Source organism: Dioscorea cayenensis, chromosome 8 (assembly GCF_009730915.1).
Source record: "Dioscorea cayenensis subsp. rotundata cultivar TDr96_F1 chromosome 8, TDr96_F1_v2_PseudoChromosome.rev07_lg8_w22 25.fasta, whole genome shotgun sequence".
NCBI classification, from domain to species: Eukaryota; Viridiplantae; Streptophyta; class Magnoliopsida; order Dioscoreales; family Dioscoreaceae; genus Dioscorea; species Dioscorea cayenensis.
In genome coordinates, this window is record NC_052478.1 from 5,826,564 (window position 1) to 5,848,648 (window position 22,085).

At 32.9% G+C, this 22,085-nt stretch overlaps 2 protein-coding genes across 2 annotated transcripts; both read right to left on the reverse strand.

Annotated features, from left to right (window-relative positions):
* Positions 1-1,085: 1,085 nt before the first annotated feature.
* On the reverse strand, positions 1,086-3,775 carry LOC120266469 (endoglucanase 11). The gene is made up of 5 exons (XM_039274100.1): positions 3,405-3,775; positions 3,119-3,331; positions 2,838-3,038; positions 2,478-2,732; positions 1,086-1,840 (listed from the first exon to the last, which is right to left on the reverse strand). Exons 1-5 carry the CDS (start codon positions 3,609-3,611, stop codon positions 1,166-1,168), a joined length of 1,551 nt encoding a protein of 516 aa, XP_039130034.1. The 5' UTR covers positions 3,612-3,775; the 3' UTR covers positions 1,086-1,165.
* A 14,752-nt stretch (positions 3,776-18,527) lies between these two features.
* Positions 18,528-21,137, reverse strand: LOC120266640. Its single transcript, XM_039274282.1, has 3 exons — positions 20,187-21,137; positions 19,157-19,475; positions 18,528-18,953 (listed from the first exon to the last, which is right to left on the reverse strand). The coding sequence occupies exons 1-3, from the start codon at positions 21,066-21,068 to the stop codon at positions 18,817-18,819; spliced, it is 1,338 nt and encodes a 445-aa protein (XP_039130216.1). The 5' UTR covers positions 21,069-21,137; the 3' UTR covers positions 18,528-18,816.
* Positions 21,138-22,085: the final 948 nt, after the last annotated feature.

Sequence of the window (22,085 nt, forward strand, 5' to 3'; positions counted from 1 at the left end):
CTAGTTTTGCTATTTTCAGAAAAAAAATAATTAAAAAGTTTTCTCTGGTTAAATGGGGTTTTAATGAATTTAGAAAACCTTTGAGTTCATAGGAGAGAAATAAAATTTTATAATTTTTAAATAAAAAAAATTTATAAGTTTATTGAAAAATAATTACATCACCAACGATCTTTTAGTCTATTAGCACCGTGTTTTTTCTCTGTATGGTGTTTGTTTCTAAGAAAACTCTTGATTGAACACTAAAGTCAAAGTAAGGTGAGGGCACAATCATGTTTAGGTAATGTTTAAGTAATAATTCAAATACCGATGCCCCTTATTTTTGTTAAATGAGGTGGTGCTTTGTCAATTTAGTTTTATAATTTGTCTAAATTTGAAATAGTTGATACTAAACTCTAATAAAACAAAAATAAAATAAATTGATGTTATTGATTTTTGGTGATTATCCGTGAATCAAGCAACTAATTGGGAAGATCAAATTTCAATCATTACATATAAAGAAAGTTACTTAAATTAATTCTCAAAGTTAATATCAAATATAAATTACCACAAGCATGAATATATGCGCGTGATAAGAACGTTAATCCTAATATATAATTTGAGTATATGATATGAAACTTAGCCATCTATAATTTACATAATTAATTTACAAAATGAAAATGCCAATTTTTAAAATGAAGAAATTAATACAGTAGAGGAAAGACAAATGGTAGGTGGTTTGCATTATCATTTTTAAATTTCTTGGAGGAGGAGATAAGCAACGAGTTCAAATTCCATGTAAAACAATTAACTTTATGGGAGTTTGAATTTCATGTGCAGTCCCTATTAATCCAAGATTAGGACACATGAGGTATTAACTCTGCGTATATCTCTTGAATTCAGACAATTATCGGTTTTTCAAAAAAATAAATAAATAAACAAATTGGTATTCAGATGAATATGTCTTGACTCTTGCTAAATATAATAGTTCAAAATAGAAAAAATTGATTTTCTTTCTTTTTCACTTTCAATCCCTGAACAATCACTTCTTACATGTAACAAGTACCATTAAAAAAAAAAGAAAAGAAAAAGCAACCCATCCAATTTTCTCTCTTTGAATTATGTAATTATATCAAACTCTAAACAAGAAATTCCGGTATATATCATATATAAAATATCTATTGAACCCCTAATAATTATCATAAGCATAAGCAGAAGAGGAAACCACTTCCTGAAGGCGACTTCCATCACTCAAAGCATGCAACTTGGCAAACACTCCCACCAATGGCGCAGTATTATAAGTACAAGCCTCTGTTTGCATGTAATTCCCACGTTCATCACCAAAATTATCTTGGCAATCAGGTCCCCCAACAAGGGCCCCTACAAGCACATTAGGGTTCTCATCCCTCCTACCATACCATTTATCATACCCTTGTGTGCAACCAATGAACCCCTTGTTCTCCTTGTAGGACACTATGGAAGCTCCTCTGTGGTGCACTCTTTTAGGGTACTTAGTCCCAAACCCAACAAGGTAGCTCATGTTCATTGGGTTGGACCCTAAAATGTAGTCTACTTGTGATTTTGCAAATGAGAGGACTTGATTTGATGTTACTGTTCCATTGGGGCAGTGTAGGTCAGTCCCCATTGATTTTAGGAAGTCGGAGAAGACTGTGAGGAGGAAGGCGGCACCGGAGACATACTGCATGTTGTTCCATTGCCGAATGTAGAGAAGCCCTCCCGGTGTTCGGTCGACATTTTCGCCCTTGTTCATGCCAAGGCATGAGCATACATAATGTTCAGCCTTTGTTTTGTATTGCTCTAGTATGTGTTTCTGGTTTGGTTGAAGCTCCTTTTTCAATAAATTCTGCACACAAACATAAAAATAACTATTTTGATAAAAAAAACTAATTTACAGGTTTATTAATTAATTAGATGGAGTTCATGTCACAAAAGTGGATCTTGTACCGTGGATATGATTCCAACTGAGACGAAAAGGAAAGTTATGAGAATGAATGGGTGGGGCTCTATGTCCCAATTCTTTTCCCACTCTTGAGTTTTGAATTTGCCTTCTTGGTCATTATGCAATCAATTGGATAAAAACATAGAAAGAAAAGAAACTATTCACTCTAGATATTCATATTATATGTATTTAAATCATTAAAACATTTTCGATTTCTTTTTTCCCTACAGACCGACTATAGACATTATAGCAACAGGTCCCACTTTACCAACCATAGTTGGCAAACAATACCCAGCTAAACTCTAAAAAAACATTTTGTTTCAAGTTTGTAACCAGAGAAGTATACCAAATTCCATTCCAGAAACTTGACATACATATTAAAACACTTAAAGCACCAATTGATCAGCTTTAATTTTTTTTTCCACAAAGTAAGAAGAATAAATTCCCAATTTCCTTTCCTCTAACATTAACGTTCAAGAAACCTCATCACCGACACTTATAAACATAATTAAAATTTATAAAAAAAATTATATAATTTTACCTGAACAGCCATAATCTGAACTCCGGCATACTTAACATCCCAACTGAACTCAGAAATAGCCCAACCAGTCCCTCCAAAGCAGTGAGCTTTGTCGACGGCGTAGTCGAGATAATTGCTCTGCCCGGTGGCCCGGTGAAGCCAAAATGCAGCCCACAGCAACTCGTCTTTATACCCGCTCACCGACGCATAATAACTTTTAACTGCAGCAATGCTGCTATCATATCTCCCTCTATACTTGTCCCCAAATTCGAATAACTGATTATAATAATAAAAAAAAAAACTCAATCTTACCACTTGAAAACAAAACCAAAAATATCTGATTCAAATTACATAGAAATAAATCAATAAACACAAACATACTTGTTGAGCATGATGCAAGAGGAGATGAGAATAATGCGGGTTCGATTTCCGGAAAACAAGAGAAGCAGCTGCCAATGCAGCTGCAGTCTCACCGGCGAGATCGGAGCCGGGGTTCTCATTATCAATCTTATAAGCTCTTCGAGACGTGGTCATGTCCTCTGGTCTCTGCCAGCAATAGTGATCGGTATCTCCATCTCCTACCTAAGAATTGAATACCATTCAATAACTAACCAATTGAATTAATGAATCATGAATCTTGAATCCTTTGGCCATTATAATACCTCAGCCCAGAGGACGTATGGTTTGGTGTGAGCTTTTATGAAATAATCAGTGCCCCATTTGATTGACTCCAATGCATGTTTGTACTCACCGGCGGCGGTGGTCTCGTCGCCGTATTCAATGACACTCCAAGCGAGCATTGTGATGGTGAAAGCCATGGGAAGGCCAAACTTGACATGATCACCGGCGTCGTAATATCCACCAACAAGATCTACCTAAAAAATTTATGAACATTCTAACTCCAATTCTATTAATTTAAGCAAAGAACACATGAGAATGAAAACGTACCCCTTGTTGGAGACCGTCAGTGAGACCGGAATGGTGCCGCCATGTGACACGCTGGTTGTAAGGGAGATGGCCGGAACGCTGGGCTTCGAAGTAAAGAAGACTCTTGGAAAGGGCATCTTGATAACTGAATTCTTGAACTAGAGAAGCAATGGTGGCCGGAGAAGTGAATAAGAACATTAATGTAATGAAGAAGATGGAGAACTCCATTGGAAAAGCTTAATGCAAATTAACTGGAGAAGAAGAACAAGAGCATGTGGAGATCACATGGGAAGTAGGAGGAGAAGAAGAAATAGAAGGAGAAGAGATGAGACCCTTTCTGTGGTTTTGGTTGAGCTCTCTTTTAGGCCACGCTCTTTCTCTGCCCTTCTCTCTCTCTGTGCAACAAATACTAATTTTGTGTCATATGTTTTCTCTGGGGACGGCTTTAAATGAGTACATTTATGATTTGAATATGAGCAGTGCATGGCAAATGGTAAGAAGGGCTGGTTAATTAGAAAGTCTTTATTTATTTATTTATTTATTTTGTATTTATATGCTGTATATGGTGTAATTATGTGTATATGTTAATGGAAAGTAATAATTATTGAGGTAACATACCTATAATAAATATTAAATGTTGAGTTGGTCTTTACTCATATTCATTTAATGCAAATTAATCAAATTATGTGGGAAAGTTATTGCTATTCTAGATGATTAATTAATTAGTTGGAAATAACTTTGGATTTATTATCCACCTAACCAAAAATGAACCCTTTTTTTTTCCTTAAAAAAAAACAAAACAAAAACTTGTTTCCTTGCATTTTGCAGGGGGTTGACAGGCATCACTGAGACAATTTGTGGGTTAGGCAACATCAAAGAGAGCTTTTGGTTAGGGTCAGAAAGGGCACACAAATACCAACCCCAACAGAAGAAGTATGCAGGAATCTGAAGATTTGGTTTGACTGGACTCTGTTGTAATATTTAACAATGACAATGAAAAATTGTATATTATGCCCACCTTCTCTGTATCAATCCGGCTAACACATAAAAGTGCTCTTTGTTATTAAATTTTGTTGATAAGTTGTTCAACTGATAAACCAAAATGAAAATATTTTATCTAATTAAAAAATTGAAATGTATGATACAAGTGGAAACCATTTTTTTAAAGTGTCCTTTTGTTTTTCCAAGTAATTGTATTTTCTAAATAAATTGTTTGGTTAATTTGAATATGAAACTCAGGTATCGAGCTATGTTACTACATTGATAGAGTTGATTCAATTTAAAAACCTAAACCAACAGAAATAGAGATTAAAAAAGAAAAAGGGATTTCCACATTTGTGAGTTATAAAGATATTTTAAAACTTTTGAGATATATTTTTTAAAAAATATCCCATAACACATAAACTAATTATTTTGCATTTATAATATTTTTTTAATTAAAAAAAAGCTATAACAATCAAGTCAGAGGGCTTGGTATCTATTGTCAAACCAAGTCTTCAAGTATTTTTTGGCTCTGTTACCACTGATTTAGGCAAAAAAAATGATCAATGCTAAACCCGGTTAAAGTGTTCAAACACTAAACCTAATATCATGCCATTTGGAATGGAAAATATCTTATGTTGATTGTTTCGATGGAGATAAATGGTGATTGTTTTGTCTTGAGTAATTACTTTGCTAAATGGTTTTTCCTACTATATATTTGGTAGCCTATCTACACTTGTGGATCATGTAAATTTTTTTATAATATATATATTCTTACGGTCTTACCTTGGTGGTTGTTTAACCCGCTCTACATATTTAACAAAGTTATAGTGTATTATTTTTATATAAAAAATAAAAAATAACAAAGAGTTATTTGACTGAACATCATGAGTGGATGTTACTGTATATGTCCTTACTCTAGAGCTAGTTTTGACTGTCACTCAACAATCATATGAGGCCAATGTCTTTTCACCCTTTTCCTTGTCTAGTCTCCCACATTTTAAATTAATACAAGTTATAATATCTGATAAAAAAAAACAGATACATAAACATACGTATGTATATAACTTTTTTTTAAAGGAAAAGGACTATTCTTTAAGTGCTCACCATTCTAAATAATACTAATTTTGGTCAAATTCATTCAGTCGGTGAAGGGAGACAAAATTGAAAATATGAGTTCTGGTAGTCATTTATCAAGAACTTATAACATTGCAAGGAGGAGTCCATTATTGTGTTTTGGCTGGCACTTTTTTCTATATATTTTAGATCTGACAGCATAAATAGGATCTCCAATTATTTCTCCTCTGGAACACTAATTTTGTCCCATTTATATGTTCCTATAAGAATAAAATAATATAGATTGTGTTTGATCAGGTATTAAAATGCAATGATCCTCCATTAAAAACCAAAATATTTGGGGGGCCAACTCTACTTATATGCCAATCAGGTTTAATAAACCAAATTTACTATTTAAATCACTCGATCTAATTCAATTTGATTTATAACTTTATTTTAATTACCACCATTAGAAACAGTGAATATTTCATTCTCCTCACAAATCATAAATAAAGAGTTTGAATTTGTGCTTTGTGTCTCATGTAAAATAAATCAAGAGTTTGAATTTGTGCTGTCTTATTTACATTTTGATTGATTATGGTTTTATAAATATTGATTGATTGGAATAAATAAATCAAACACATTAATATTAAAATTTTTATTTTTTATTTAAAATATATATATATATATATATATATATTTAAATTTATTAAAAAATAAATATGTAAATTATATAAAATGAATGGCAAACCATTTTGATAAGAGTGACATCGGCCCCAATATAAAAGATATTGATGTGTGAAATTTAAATATTAAGTTCAAGTCCTGTCAAATAAAATAACAGTAACAAGCCTTACTAGCCTAAATCCAGGTTTCAAGGTAAAAATGTATGGCTTGGAAGGTTAAATTTTGATCCGTGCTTATACTCTTGACTATACTATACTTATCACATATAAAATAAAAAAAAAATAGAAATTATAATGGTAGAGAACAAGAATTTTGGGTCTCTCATTAAAAAAAAAAATCTAAATATTTAAAATATTATAAAAATATTAATATGACTAAACTCATAAATTATAAAAACGTTTTCAAAGAAAACAATCAATTGACATTAAACACTTGAAGAAAAACACACAGCATAATCTCATTTAAAGTGGAACAAAAATGGCGGGAATCACGGCAAGACCATGGCCGTTTTCCGTTTCCGTTAAAGCCGTTGATGTCGGTAGTCGGTCTACGTGGCAAAAGACAAGCCGTACCTGTTGACAAAAGCCTCACGTTCCATTTATTTGTGCTGGGCTTAGAATAGCGTTGTTACCGGCAGCTCCCAGTCATCAACCGGGTTAACCGGTTCCGGCTTTCTTGGGGACTCACGTCACCGGCTCAGTGGCCGACACTGGCCGTTACTTTAATTAACCGCCTCCTAGCTCCGACGCTGTGGTCTGGTCTAGGTTTGTTTTCCTGTTTTCTGTTTTCATTTTCATTATTATTTTTCTATTTTTAGTTTCAAATTTCTTTATTTTCTTACTTGAATTTTAATAAAATTTGCGATAAAATATAAAGGTTTTAAATAATTTTTTTTCTTTTAGTGTGACGAATTTTACTTTATTTTTTTATTTTTTTACTAAATATCTTGTATGTTCTCTTGGGTTCTCTTTGGCCATATACTATCTTTCACTTTTCAATGATTTAGGACGGTTTGTCTATTTTTTAAAAAATAATATATAATAATATATAAGTTGTTTTCAAAAGACATAAGTTCACAAATTTAAAAATTGATTGATTCATTTTCATTTTATTATTAACTTATTTATATATATATATATATATATATATATATATATATATATATATATATATATATATATATAGATATAATCGAGAATAGAAGTGGTTCTTTTAATTAAAACGAGAGAATACAAATAAATTAAAACATTCGAAATAGGAATAAATTATAAAATAAAATAAATAAATAAAATCAAGAATTGGGAATTGTGTTTTGGAAAATAATACTTATGATATATTATTTATATATATATATATATATATATATATATTTGTAAAAAGTATAAATCACAAATTCAATTAAAATCAACCATTGGATAGCTAAATGGTATGATACAAGCAGTGGCGGAGCGCTAGAAATCATAGGCAAGGGGGCAAATAAAACTTAATAAATAAAAGTTCAATTATAATCTAAATTAATAATCATTTTTTAAATAAGTTCTTTACATAAACAAGTACTACAAATCATCAATAAAGCAAATTCACAATTGTCCCTACGAGTTTTAATATTTTGAAAATAATGAATGATTGTTTCATTATATATCAATATAATCAAAGATATTTTTCTCGATGCATGTCACTAAGTAATAATTGATCACCAATTCTATTACATAGTTGAGTTTTCACAATCTTCATTGCAGAGAAAACCTTCTCCACAAATACAGTTGAAATTTGTAAAACTAGAGCTAAATTTAAGATATTAAATAAATACATAAATAAATAAATATTAAATAAATTTAATTCCTAATCAAACAGAAGTCATAGCTTCATCATTGGATAAAATGAGACTAGTCTTTTTTTATTTTTAGTTAATAAAAAGCTAAGGGGGTCAATTGTAAAATAGATGTAGGTAATTAGGATATCAATTAATTAAATTAATATTAAATTAACTTACTCTCAAATTAATATCAATTAAAGCCTACGACATTATCATTAATTTGCTCTTTTATAAATGATCCAATAATTATTTTCTCATATTTGTTTTGATGAATAAAGTGATTCTTTTAATAAGCAAAACAAAAGAAAACATTGAGTATACATATATTATATATATATTTTTTTCACAAATATGATATGACACACCATCCTATTTTATAGGAAGGTTCGTTGATGACAAGAAACACCAACTTTTAATCCAACAGTACTTCTCCAAACCAAACTCATCCTTCTAGTATTTTATTCACTTTTTGAGAAAATTTGAGCACTTGTTGACCATTTCCAATTGACTTCTACAAGATGGATGCCTAAATGAAAACGCAATCGTCTGAAAGAGATAATCAAGTAGAAGCACGAGCATCTCAAGATTCTCAACATTCACATGATCAAACATATTTAGTCATATTACATGCCAACACAAGTTCAACCAACTCTTCAACACAACGGGCCATCCTAGTATGCATATTATCCCTAAGACTTGGGCTTCTCTGTAATGATTGCAAATGAACTAACCCTTTTAGTCCCACATCAGCTATGAGATGGATCCATTGTGTGCATATAAGTGGGGGGCAACCTTCCCTACTAGGCCGGTCTTTTGGGGTCCGCTCTCCACTCTACTTGTGTGTATTACATCGTGCTTTCGCTGAGAGCCGATGTAGAGCCTCGCTCGTTTGGTTTGGCTCGTGCCACGGAGGGTTCCGACCGAGGAAGGTTCGACCAGTCGGGCCGGGTCACTGGCTGAGTCCCGAGTGAAGTGCCCTCGAGGTAGATCGTTGGTCGCGCCCAGATTAACCTGGACCGACGAGGCGTCGGTGTCTTGATCGGTGGGGTAATGTAATGATTGCAAATGAACTAACCCTTTTAGTCTCACATCGGCTATGAGATGGACCCATTGTGTGCATATAAGTGGGGGGCAACCTTCCTTACTAGGCCGGTCTTTTGGGGTCCGCTCTCCCCTCCACTTGTGTGTATTACATTCTCCTGCATTCAAGCTTGCTTACCATGCTGTTAATCTCCATCTACTTACATTGTTCTTTCAAGGCCTTGAGCTTCCTCATTGGATTATGAAGGCGTTTACCAATTCTGGTTTTGTTTTTTGAAATCTTAGTGTTGTGTTTGTTGTTTGCTTTGCAGTTTGGGTGTTCTAGTTTGCTTTGTAGTTTGTGTGTTCTTCTCTTAATTTGTACTTCACTTTTTTATTTTAATAAAATAGCTCCTGAGCTCCTTTCAAAAGAAAAAAAAAACATTCACATGAAGAAACCTCATATGTGAAAGTCTTGATAATATTAATTTATGTAGAAACTTTAGTAGAAAAGAAAGAGACATAAGAACCTCATTCACTAGACTTATTTCTTTAAAAATGGTATATTGGTGGGTTGGGTTATGGTTTTTCTACCTACATGTATATATTTTCAATTAACTAAGTTGGTGCAGTAATTATTATATATATTAAAGTTAAAAAAAACAATGTAGACATAGCTTTTTAAAGAGAGATTCCTTTGTGTTTCTTTTGAAACAAAGATCTTTGATATATTCTCAAGTCTATACCAACTCTTCACTTTTAATGTTATTTTCCAAGTTGTTAATTATAACCTAATTGTTAAAGAGACTCGTTTAATTAGGGGTTGGTGTTGAATTTGGACGTCCAAGTTATGTTCAAATAAAAAATGCTTGTTTGGAATAAGTAAATATCACTTTGGCCTAATTTAGGTGACAAAAGTGGTTGTTAATCAAACCTAAAGAAAATGAAAGATGAACTCGATCACGTCAGGTTGCATGCATGGTTCTTGAATATAATATTTTCCACATAAAAGACATGCAAAACAAATGTCGTGCAATTACTTCTTGAGATTGGACTTGTGTTGGCATGTAATATGACTAAATATGTTTGATCATCATGTGCTTTGTACCTTCACGTGGAAAGCAATATGATTATATGCACATTAAAAGGTAGAAATTCAAACTAATAGATGTGTTTTATAAGTTCAAGGAACCTTGGACAGCACAATTCTTAAAATTTTAAAATTACTTTCTTGTCATATATCCATCATATTCTAAAAAAGAAAACCCGAAGATTTACTAAAATATTAATCCATGTATTTTTTTTGAATATATAATTTCCATGATCTATATATCATGCATATTTCATCATTGGTATATTAAGATGGTTGATTATTAATTTTGGAGTTACTTTGAGAGTCTCTCATGTATAAGGAAAATAACATTAAATTACATGATTTTTTTTAGTGTTTTTGTTTTATTTATTACATCTATGAATTTTGAATTTTTTTTTTTAAATGGATAAACCATGTCTATTCACATAAAAGCAACATAAATAACAGAAAAGAAAAGCAAAATACATATAGAACAAACAACGGGAATGAAACACATATAGAGCAAACCATAGAAATACAACACATATACAATGGTGAAAAAGGATAACCTAGTCTTAAGAACCCTGAGGCGATTATACGAATTGATTCTGTGTGGTGTTTAAGAAACTCAGCATTACGCTTTACCAACACATGCTGAGTCTTCTAACATGGCTTTAGAATTTAGGATTGCTTCGAGGGAGTGATTATTAGCTCTGTTACCCTTCTTCTTTGCTGTATGTAAGTGAGGAGGGACCACATATCCTCCAGTCTCCTCAATCCATCTAGAGGAGGATTTTTTTTTTCTTTATGTTTTTCACTTCTCCTAGCATTTGTGGATTTACTAGAAGAACTTGTTGTGACAGCTCTATCGACTCTACTTCATTTGCTAAATAAGGGGACAATTGCTTGATACTCTTTGTGAAATCCATCTCTGATGTTATATCATTTTCACCAATGTCTAATTGCAACTATGTTTCTTTAATAATAATGCAATCTCCCCAATCTTTCAAAAAACTCACTGTCAATTTTTTATCGTAGACCTCTTCAATCTCTCAGACTTCAAGTGGGTTTGAGTCTAAAGAACGCCCTTGCTCCAAGTAACTAGAGAGATTTTTGGGAATCAAATACCAAGCCCTTTTTGTAAAGTGCCATATAACACTCAGAATAATGGTTTGTGGTATCGGGACTATTTTCTGTTTAGAAGCATCCAAATAGGCTTTTGACATTTTGTCTCGGTCAACAGAGTGGTCGGTTAAATGACTTCCATAAGATCTAAATCAAGCTAAGAAATTTCAGGCTCAATTGAACTGCATGCTTTAGACTTCAAGGTGGGCCTTAGACCATTAGCTTTGGTCAAATCTAGGTTTGGTTCACTTTTCATGATATTGGGTTCATGTGAATTGTTTTTAAGATGAGTTGGATGCTGCACGCTAGGCCGGACATACTCTATTGTGTTGGACTTATGAGTAGGTTCATGGAGGAACCTAAATCAAGTCATTGGAAGGCGGCTAAAAGGATCTTTTACTACTGATGGTTCCGGTGGGTAGTGTGATAAGGTAAGTCACTCAAAAACTCACTCAAAAATTAAACATACACACACAATCAAAACAAGAGAAAAAAGACAAGCAAATTGGTAACCCAGTTCTGCACAACCTTGCCTATATCTGGGGGACCAGGCCCGGAGAAACAATCCACTAAAAGAGGTTTAAGAACAAAGAGTACAACACTCTCTCACTCTCTCAAGACAAAGAATATCCTTTCAAGATTGGCCGATGCCCACTCTCCTCAACCCTCACCAAAGGGTTTCTCACTTCGTGGCTCATCCTAAATCTTCAAGCAGGATCTCTTATATAAATGCACCGACGTTTGAACCTTCCTCTTTTAGAATTCTCCGCGGTTTTCTAACTTGGACACCTTCCAAAGTTAGATGTTGCAACACCTAGTTGCAACATGGCCCACCTCACTGAATATGACTGAGGTCTAGCCAGTTACACCCGAATCTGCGACCTTCAACCTTCTCGGTTCTTTCAGTCCGTCTCATAGCAGTTGACTTGACCCGAGCTCCTCCTGCTTGCAGCTGCTTCCTTTTTCACGTCACTTCAGTAGGTCTCCCTCTCCCGAGAGACGTGCCCACCAAGGCACACACAACCATCTCACCAAAGATGGTCACCGAAGATCTCCCGATCTTCTTTCCAAACTTGGCCCAAGTTTGGTCTTCCCAAATGATTTTTGTTTGACTCATGGAAATATTGTTACTAAACTTAATCTCATTTTCATCCAAGCTTAGCCTTCAATATCTTCAAGCATGATCTCCAATTATCCATGCTTGGATCTTCAAATCTCTAATCATATCTCATATAATCTTCAATCAATCTCCACATATGATTAGTCTTCATGAATAGTTCCGCCCATAATTAACTCTTAGATCTTCCTTCAAATTGTTTTGCTAAATATGGTCTTGATGATCTCATTGGCTTGTCCTTGCCTAACTTAGTTTGTGTCTTCAAATAGCTTCACACCAAACTAAGTTTTGTGTTTTCTAATAGCTTCACACCAAACTTAGTTCCTCACAATCTTCATGATCTTGAATTCTTGTCAATGATAAAATATTCCTCTTCCTCTTTAAAATAGATCTTTTTAAAAAGGAGCTCTATCAAAGATATGATTTATCATCTCGGATCTTACCAATGATAGATAAACATACTTTAAATAAAACTTGCCTTTCTTGAAGAGATCCTTTAGATTTGATGCACTTTCCAAAAATAATTGATCATCACATGACTTCATTGAGAGGAATATCTTTTAATGATCATCTTTATCATGATCTTTTAACCCTTGTAGCTTCACATGTCATGACATCAACATTATGCCACATCATCATCCTAGTCATTACTTCACTTGCTGAGTTGTCATTGCCACGCCACCTTCCTCTTGCCATGTTATTACTCGGCTTGTCCTATAATGCCAATTTATGTCATCAGACTTAACAGCTACATCCGAGGTACTTTTTGTTATGGCCTATTTTATTCTTCTTCTAACAACTTTGAGCTTGTTGGCTATTCGGATAGTGATTGGGGTGGAGATTGTGATGACTGGAAAAGCACTTCCGGATTTGTATTTTTCATGGGTGATGCGACATTTTCATGGATGTCTAAAAAGCAACCAATTGTGACATTATCTACATGTGAAGCAGAGTATAAGGCTAATAAGTTTATTAAAGGAAATTAAGTTTGTTTAAAGTGAAGCTACAAAAATATGCATTGATAACAAGTCGGCTATTTCTTTGGGGAAGAATCCCGTGCATCATCAAAGGAGTAAACATATTGATGTTCGGTTTCATTCTATTCGAGAGCATGTGAACAACAGAGATGTGGAGTTAATATATGTGAAGACGCATGATCAAGTCGCTGACATTTTCACCAAACCACTTGGAATTGATCTCTTCAACAAATTTAAGCAACTACTTGGCATGAGAGATAAAGGCAATTAAGTTTAAGGAAGGGTGTTAGAAGAGTAAATTTAATTGGATACATGCATATTACATGATATTAGGAAGCTAAAAATTTTTGTGTTGGTTCATGAAAATGTGTTTTGGTTAATGAGATGGTGCTTAGGAAAATGAATATGAAATTAATATGTAAATGTGAAAGGTCACAAAATTGCTATAAGCAAGTATTTTGTTGTCTTACTCTATAGTGGGAAAAATTCAATACATCCTCCTTTTGAACTTTATCTTGCTTATTTTGCCTACCAATTTATTTTATCCCAAAATTATTTCCCACAGTTGGATCATTATTTTGTTCCAATATTATCCCAACCTGCTGAGCATCAAGTTGTATCACCTCAGTCCTGTAGTCATTCAAAACAACCAAAGCCTAATTAATTAAGATTGCGTCAATTGAATTTACAAGGCCACCAGATTGTGGGATATTAGAAGCTGAGCCATCCGGGTTAAAGATAATTCCATCAGTTGGGCAATGGGCCGGGTCGGATTGGGCTTAGTTTGGGAGAGAATGGGTCTATTTCTATGGCCTGAGATGGCTTAGCCCTGAACCCAAATTCGCCACCTTGCTAACTAGCTCAGTTGAAAAAATTTGAACTAAATTTGGGCTCTTACACATGTCCACTCAAAATTGGTTTGCATGGCTGAGACAACCATGCTCGCATCTTGGAGCCTCAATGGCAGATAGACAGCAACGTATGGCCATCTAGAAATCGGAGGCACTACATCCAACGCTTAACCTTTTGGACCATCAGTTTAATGGTTGGAATTCACAATACGGTTCTATCGGGCATGATCTGAGTCTGTGGCGGAATTAGGAGGAATATGAAGGGATATTTGACTCAAAAAATTAAAAACAAATTTTGAATGTTCCCTGTAAAAAAAATCAATATATATATATATATATATATATAATATTGTAGATTGGTCAAATAACATGTCATTACATAAAAAAAACAAAAACAATGAGAGCTATAAAGATTATAAAGACAGTTATAATTTTTTTTTAAGATTGACTAAGTAAAAAAAAAATAAACAATATATTTTTATAAATATTTTTTTAAAAAATAAAAATATTTTTTATGTGTTATATCATAGTTACAAAAGTCAGGGTCAAATAATAAATTTTAACAAAATTTTTTAAAATATAATTTTTATATGTATAAATTAATTTGTAAAAAAACAAAGGTGATAAATAATAGATTTTTGAAAAAAACATTTTTTTTTTTTACTAGATAAACTACTTTGTAAAATATTAATAAGTCAAATAATAAAGTTTTTGTAAATATTTTTTTAAAAATATTATATTTTAGACTATAATATTAGTTTGGAAAAAAAGATTGATATTTTTAAAAAACTAAAAATAAAAATGAGAGAGAGAAGTAAAAAAGAGGGGGTGCTTCTACCAGTAGCCTTATATGCATGTATGTGTGTATATATATAAACACCATTAATTGATACATATGTATATATATATATATATATAGACATTATTAACTTGGGGGCCAAGGTGCTCAAGCACACCCTTGACCCCCCTCCTTCCGACCCTGACCAGAGTGACTAGTAGAGCTTCGATGTGGGAGTTCATGTCTTCAACCACACCTTGGACGTCCATTTGTGGACTTGATGGCCACCTGCTTGAAGGTTGCTGTTCGGCAAGAGAAACATCTAACCTTTGCTGGATTACCGGCGCACCAGACAACCCACCACTTAGGCCATCGGTTGGTGTTCGAAGATCTTATCGACTTTCAGGTCATGGCGGAGCTGCGGCGAGCCGGTAAGATAAGTGGGAGTTAATGTCCTCAATCACAGAAAGCTTATAACTTGTTTCTTCCATGTTTTGATATATAACAGCAATTAAATTTTATCCATTGTAGAAAAGTATATTAGAATGGTCCAGTACATGGAACAACATTGAATAGCTAAAAAATTGAAAATCATAGATAATAGCAACATACACAGCTCTCATAGTAACCCCAAACTACTTTTGAGCTATTTGCAGCTTTGACATATCCTCTCTATTTCAAGGAAAAAGTTTCAAGAATAATAAGGTTTTTTCAATCTTTCATAAAAGATGCGAAATGTGATTTATATGTGCAGCTTTTAACATGCTCACCTACATTAGACGAACTCTTAATAGAACACAATGATGATAAATGATTATAATATATGCATCCCAAATTAAGTATGAATATAGAGGGGAAAAAATTAATAGAGTTGAGAAACACAACCATGAGATAATTATATATGTATTTGATGTTTAATTCATCCAATTTTGAGATGTGCCGTCTAATGATACAAATAAAAATGAGATTAAAAAAGTTTACAGTGATTGTTCCTTTTATAAATTTGGTAAACATGGCTTCATCAATAAAAATAAATCTAATACCAATAGCAACTAGATTGGTAATTAATGCTTGATTTCTTATCCAACTCTATTGTATAAAAAATCACTGATTTTCTTCGACATTAGAGATCATATAATAAGAATTTTTTTTTTTTTTGTAAAATCAGAATAACAAAAAGATTTCTAAATAAAAATGTGATTGAATCACTCTAATCAAAATGACTAAATCAATGAAGATGATATATATGTATATCAAGAAACTCAACAATATATTTGTTTCATTCAAATCCATTTCTCACACTATACATGCTGACCAATTCACAACATAGGCCTAGTACATAGAGGCCAGGGCCCACTATGCAAAGCCTATATATAAATAATGCACCTATTACAGAAGAATTTATTTTATAAGCCAAAACCAAATAAGTACACTAATATATATATATATATATATAACAGTCCATTGGTGAACGCTTAGGCCGTGTAGTGACGGTACATTAATAAGGATTAGGAAGAACAAAAATAACTGTATTCTATTTCTCTTCCTTCAGGTTTGTTTGGATGTGAAAGAATAAAAATTGGGCTTTTTTCTATTATAGCCGTCCTTTTTTTTTAAATTGTCAAAATAACCCTACCCAAAATATATTCACCAAACTAACCATGAAACCATCACATAACCCCATCTCATCATCCATGTGTTTTTTAAAATATAAAATATTAAGTATTTTTTCAAAAACACTCTTTATTTAAAAAAAATATAAAACAAAAATATTTTATTTTTTAAACCATTTTCTTAAGTTATTATTAATAAATATTTATTTTTTTTATATAAAAACCAAATAAAATAATTTTTTAATTGGATTTACTTTAAAACATATATTATTTTAATATATATATATATTGTATTATTTTTAAAAAAAACTAAACCAAAACTTTCTTATAGAACTACCGGCAAACATAATTTATGCACATGGACAATAGACCGCCGGCCGACCAAAGATCAGATGTAGATGCATGCACATGGATCAAAACCCTGATCCTAGCAGACATAAATTATGTTCTTTATGTAAACAAGCTCGACATTATAGAACTACTTGCCCAACATAAGGTAGAAATATGTAATGTAAGAACATTGATGAATGTATTTTCTATTTATACTTAAATGCAATTATTGTTTTCTAAACTACAAATAAATTATTCAATCAAAATAAAAATAATAAAGTTATAAAAACAAGTTTTTAATAATAATAATAATTACTTAAAAAAATATATATAAACCAATAATAATAATAATAATAATAATAATAATATATTTTTAAAATAAATGCCTTTAAAAAAGTTTTGGTTTTTTTAAAAAATAATAATATATATATTTTAAAATAATATATCTTTTAAAATAAATCTAGTTAAAAAATTATTTTATTTTTTTGGTTTTTATAAAAAAATAAAAAATATTTATTAATAATAACTTAAGAAATGGTTTAAAAAATAAAAATATTTTTTGTTTAGTATTTTTTTTTAAAATAAAGGGTGTTTTTGAAAAAATACTTAATATTTTATGTTTTAAAAATACGTGGGTGATGAAATGGGGTTGATTTGATAGTTTCATGGTTAGTTTGGTTAATATATTTTAGGTAGGGTTATTTTGACAATTTAAAAAGAAAAGGATGGCTATAATGGAAAAAAACATATTTTATTTAAAATACATGGGTGATGAAATGGGGTTGATTTGATAGTTTCATGGTTAGTTTGGTTAATATATTTTAGATAGGGTTATTTTGACAATTTAAAAAAAAAGAAGATGGCTATAATGGAAAAAAAACCCGTTATTTGAGTTTTTTTTTTTCTATCTACCTAATGGGATGATTATTCGTATTTATATTTATTTATTTATTTATATAAAGATGATAAATATCGCCTCACAAGAGGTTGTCAAGAGAGGTTGTCAAAAGATAGACAATTACAATAGTGCAACAATATTGCAATAATATTCTATAGTAATACAACAGTATTGCAACAATACTGTTGATATATATATATAATAAAAAATTTAATATATTAATTCATTGTATGATTTAATACATATAAATGTATATATATATATATACATACATATATATATATATATAACAGTAATTTGCATCATACAAATTAGGACATATATATATATATATTATTAATTAAATTGAGTAGATAAAACATTTAAAAAAACTAAAATTGAAAAATTACAACAAATATAGAAATATATTATTATTTATGCTAGGGCAAAATAGTCATGTCCGTTTGCTCTTTGTAATACTTAAATAGCTTATCACTCTTGAGTAAATAAAGCTATTAACCTAAAAAGCCCTAAAATTCTACTCACCCTTATTCAATGGTTGTTTGGTAAACTATTATTGGAATAAGAGCTCATTCCAATCTTCATTCCTACTCTTAAACACAAACTTAATATTTACCATAAACCGACAAAATTTTTCTTGTTAAGGTTTTCTTAAATATGTATGCTACATGTTCTTGAGCATCTATATAATTGAGTTGGATAGCTTTATATATTGTTTCTTTTCTTAATTATTATTCATAAAGTGATGTTTAATTTTAATTAAGGTGGTGACAAAAATGACATGCCACATGCTGTCACTAAAGTATCCTCTCAGACCATACACTTAAGCCAAAAATAATACAAAGATGAATCAATAATGAATTCATTGACACATAGACCACAAAGCTCCAATATACAAATACAAAACTTCACAACTGCAAAGAGCCAGACAAAATACACATGTAAAGTGGTGAAGATGATACTATATATAACGAAGAAGGACTCTGGCTCTGCTGTGCATCCTTGTCTGATTGCCCAAGGTATTGAAAATAAATATTACTATTACATAAATTAGCTTCATGATTTTATATCTTAAAAGAATTTAAACATCTATTAATTAAAACTCATGCCTCTTAAGAGATCCCAACGGTTTTGCCCAACAGCCATAAGACAAGAGATAATTCAATCATAAAGATGGTGTGTAGCCATGCCCTATCCACAACGAAACCAAAAACAGTAATCCCAGCCCTGTTGTTCTCTAAGTATGTCACTGCATGAAAACAATTAAAAAAAAAAAAAACATTGTTAACTACTTATACTAAAACAATATAAGTCACACATATTTACTAAGGTCTCTAAGCCCAAAAGAAGTACAATTTGATCTTAAACTATGAAAGATAGGAATAGTACAAGCATATAATTAAGTATATATTGCTTAATTAGAAGAAAACATTAATTGGGATTAGTACTCACCCAACGCTTGTCTCTTTTGGAAGGAAATAGTGTGCATTTGATGAGGTTGCAACTTAGCCTCATTTATCTCATCTAACTCATCGTCATCTTCAGTATCTTCTTCTGATTCATCAATAGCATCACCATTGCCATTAACCAGTGGATTATTTGGATGAGAGGTTGTCAGTGGAGGTGTTTCTGGATCTACATCAAAAGAATCAACAGTAGCAAATACATGCCATGCAGAAGCTGTGCATGTGATTCCTTGTGCTTTATGTGTGATCTTTGCCGCGCAACGTAGACATATGGAGAGTCCAGTCACCAAAGCGATTGAGCATAACTAGCAAGATTCATATTACAATCAATGAATGTCAATGGATTAATGAAATAATTGTGAGGACTATTCATCAGTTGTGGTTATCATATGTTATGGATGTAGTATGAGAGCACTCAACATATCAGCATGTGAAGTGATGCTTCTAAATTAGCAATGTATATATCATCAAAGTAGAAAAATAATGAAGCATTTTGTATCTTATAAACACTCAGTCTCTTTGTAGTGATCAATATTTTCTGAAGTTTAAGCTAATTAGCTTTATGTTTTGCATGCATTATGTTTTCTATCTTAACATAAAATTATATTAGATTGTCACAAATTACAAACAATGAGTAGAAAAACAATGGAGTAATCTGTATAGTCATTATTTTATGAAGTTCAACCTAACCAGCTTTTTATGGCTTTCATGCTTTTTTTGTGATTTCTCATAACAATGTCTAAACTCTTAAGTTTCCTTTCATTAAATGCCTTGCATGATTCTGGTATCTAATTCAACATGTGCAGTCACTCATTAATATCTCTACTCTATCATTTTGGAAGTCAAATTATCTCCAATAAAATCTTAATCATCACAAGTATACATTTTCACTAAAAAAAAATCAAATAAAATTATTTTCTTTCCTTCCATCCTTCCTCAACTGTAGAAGAAAATAGAATAAAATAGAATGCGACAAACAAAGAAAGGTCTAGAAAGAGAGAGAGAGAGAGACTCACAGCGAGTTCTCCAGCGTTTGAAAAGGTAACATTGGCATGAGGGCGAGTGGTGAGAAGCAACGATGTGAAGTTGCTAATTGTGACGAGGAAAAGCACAGAGACAATGAACGCTCGATAGCGATGGCTGATAACAGTGAGCTGCTTCCTAATCCTCAAATGCTCTTTCAAAACCAAAGCAACATCCAATTCCTCCCGAAATCCGTTGGAGAAATCCTGCAATCTGAGGATCTGCAAATGGCATCCCAATCTAAACAAAACACACAGCAAAAAGAAGATCGCAATCCTGTAAATCCAAGACCCAAGCTCCATCAAACAGCAAAACACATCGGTGGCGATCCGATCCCCAAGAAACGGGATCGATTGCCCCGGCCCATGGCCGGACGCGTACCACCAGATCCTGTACGCGGACTCGATGAAGAAACAGGGCAAGACGAAGAAGGAGAGGATCCGGAACGATCGATTGAGCTCGGCCATGTAGCCACGGAGGACGAGATCACTCTCGCCGACGAGTTTATCAAGGAAGAGGAATCGACGGAGACCGTAGCGGCGGACGAATGCGGAGAGGCAGAGGTAGGAAATGGCAGAGATGGAGGAGAGGGAGAACTGGACGACGGCGTCGTAGGCGCGCCGGGAGGTGTTGGAGGTGGCGAGGAGGGCGTGGGAGGCGATGGGGACGATGACGCCGAAGATGATGAAGATGGACCAGGAGATGGAAGCGCGGAAGGGATCGGATTGGTCGACGCACATCCAGCGGAGGCATGATCGGAAGCTGTGGAGCTCGTCGCCGGCATGGGAGAGACAGCGAGTGTAGGCGCCCTTCTTGTGGAGGAGTGGATCTCGCCGGGAGGGTCCATCGCCGGCGGCTGCTGCTAGTCTCGCCATTGATGAGAGAATGATGGGGAGAAAGGACGAAGAGAATGAGGTTGTACATATATCCAGAAACAGAACATATCATTGGGATGTTTTCTTCTATTATTAGAAAATAAATGGAAATTTGCAGTTATGTCCAACAAAATTTTGTTTTTTGAAATGTGTGTGTATATGTAAATGTACCCTGGAAAATAATACTAAGATTTGGTAATGTGCCTTTTCAAAAATGGTAATGTGACCTCCGGTGAGATTTAAAAAAATTATGGTAATGCTTTTTTGCTTTAGCGGCTGATACTCTTAGTGCTATGTTTACCCATGCTATCAATTCTAAAGTATTAGTTGGAGTTCAACTTGATCATTCAAACAGCATCTGTCAACTACAATATGCAGACGATCTTCTTATTTTCTCAGCAGGAGGGCATGAAGACCTTAAAATTATCAAATTAATACTTTATCTCTTCGAAGGTTGTTCCGGTCTTTCAATTAATTATTCTAAAAGCTGCATGTATTCCACTAACTTTGGTTACCAACCACATTTTTCCTCAGCTAGAATTCTTAATTGCAACAGAGATTGTCTCCCAATCACATACCTGGGTATTCCACTCACAGGTCGAAGACCTAGACGACAAGACTGGACAAAGTTAATCGAATCCATTCGTTCTAGGCTCACTTCATGGAAAGCAAATTATCTTTCCCTTGGGGGTCGCTCTTACCCTCATCAACTCGTTTTTATCTTCTCTCCCGCCTCATCGGATGTCATGCTTTTCAAATTACCGACTTGGGTAATCCTTGAAATCGATAAAAATTAGGAGAGACTTTCTTTAAAAGGGTACAGATCTGGGGTCTAAGGGTATAAGGTTGATTGCTCGAAAAAGAATTTGTAGACCCCGATTGCATGGGCGGTTGGGGTATCCTTGATCTCCAGATATTCAATAATGCTTTATTAGGAAAGTGGTGGTGGAAGCTCATCACCAAGCCGGTCTCCTGTTGGACAAAAATTGTCTTTGCAAACTATGTGATAAGAGATGC

Coding starts and splice junctions, on each gene's coding strand:
- LOC120266469 (XM_039274100.1), bottom strand. CDS start 3,611: ATGGAGTTCTCCATCTTCTTCATTACATTAATGTTCTTATTCACTTCT. Junction 2,733..2,837: donor TCTTGCATCATGCTCAACAA/GTATGTTTGTGT, acceptor TATTATAATCAG/TTATTCGAATTTGGGGACAA. Junction 1,841..2,477: donor TTCAGATTATGGCTGTTCAG/GTAAAATTATAT, acceptor GTTTGTGTGCAG/AATTTATTGAAAAAGGAGCT.
- LOC120266640 (XM_039274282.1), bottom strand. CDS start 21,068: ATGGCGAGACTAGCAGCAGCCGCCGGCGATGGACCCTCCCGGCGAGAT. Junction 19,476..20,186: donor CAAACGCTGGAGAACTCGCT/GTGAGTCTCTCT, acceptor GAATCTTGCTAG/TTATGCTCAATCGCTTTGGT. Junction 18,954..19,156: donor CCAAAAGAGACAAGCGTTGG/GTGAGTACTAAT, acceptor GTTTTCATGCAG/TGACATACTTAGAGAACAAC.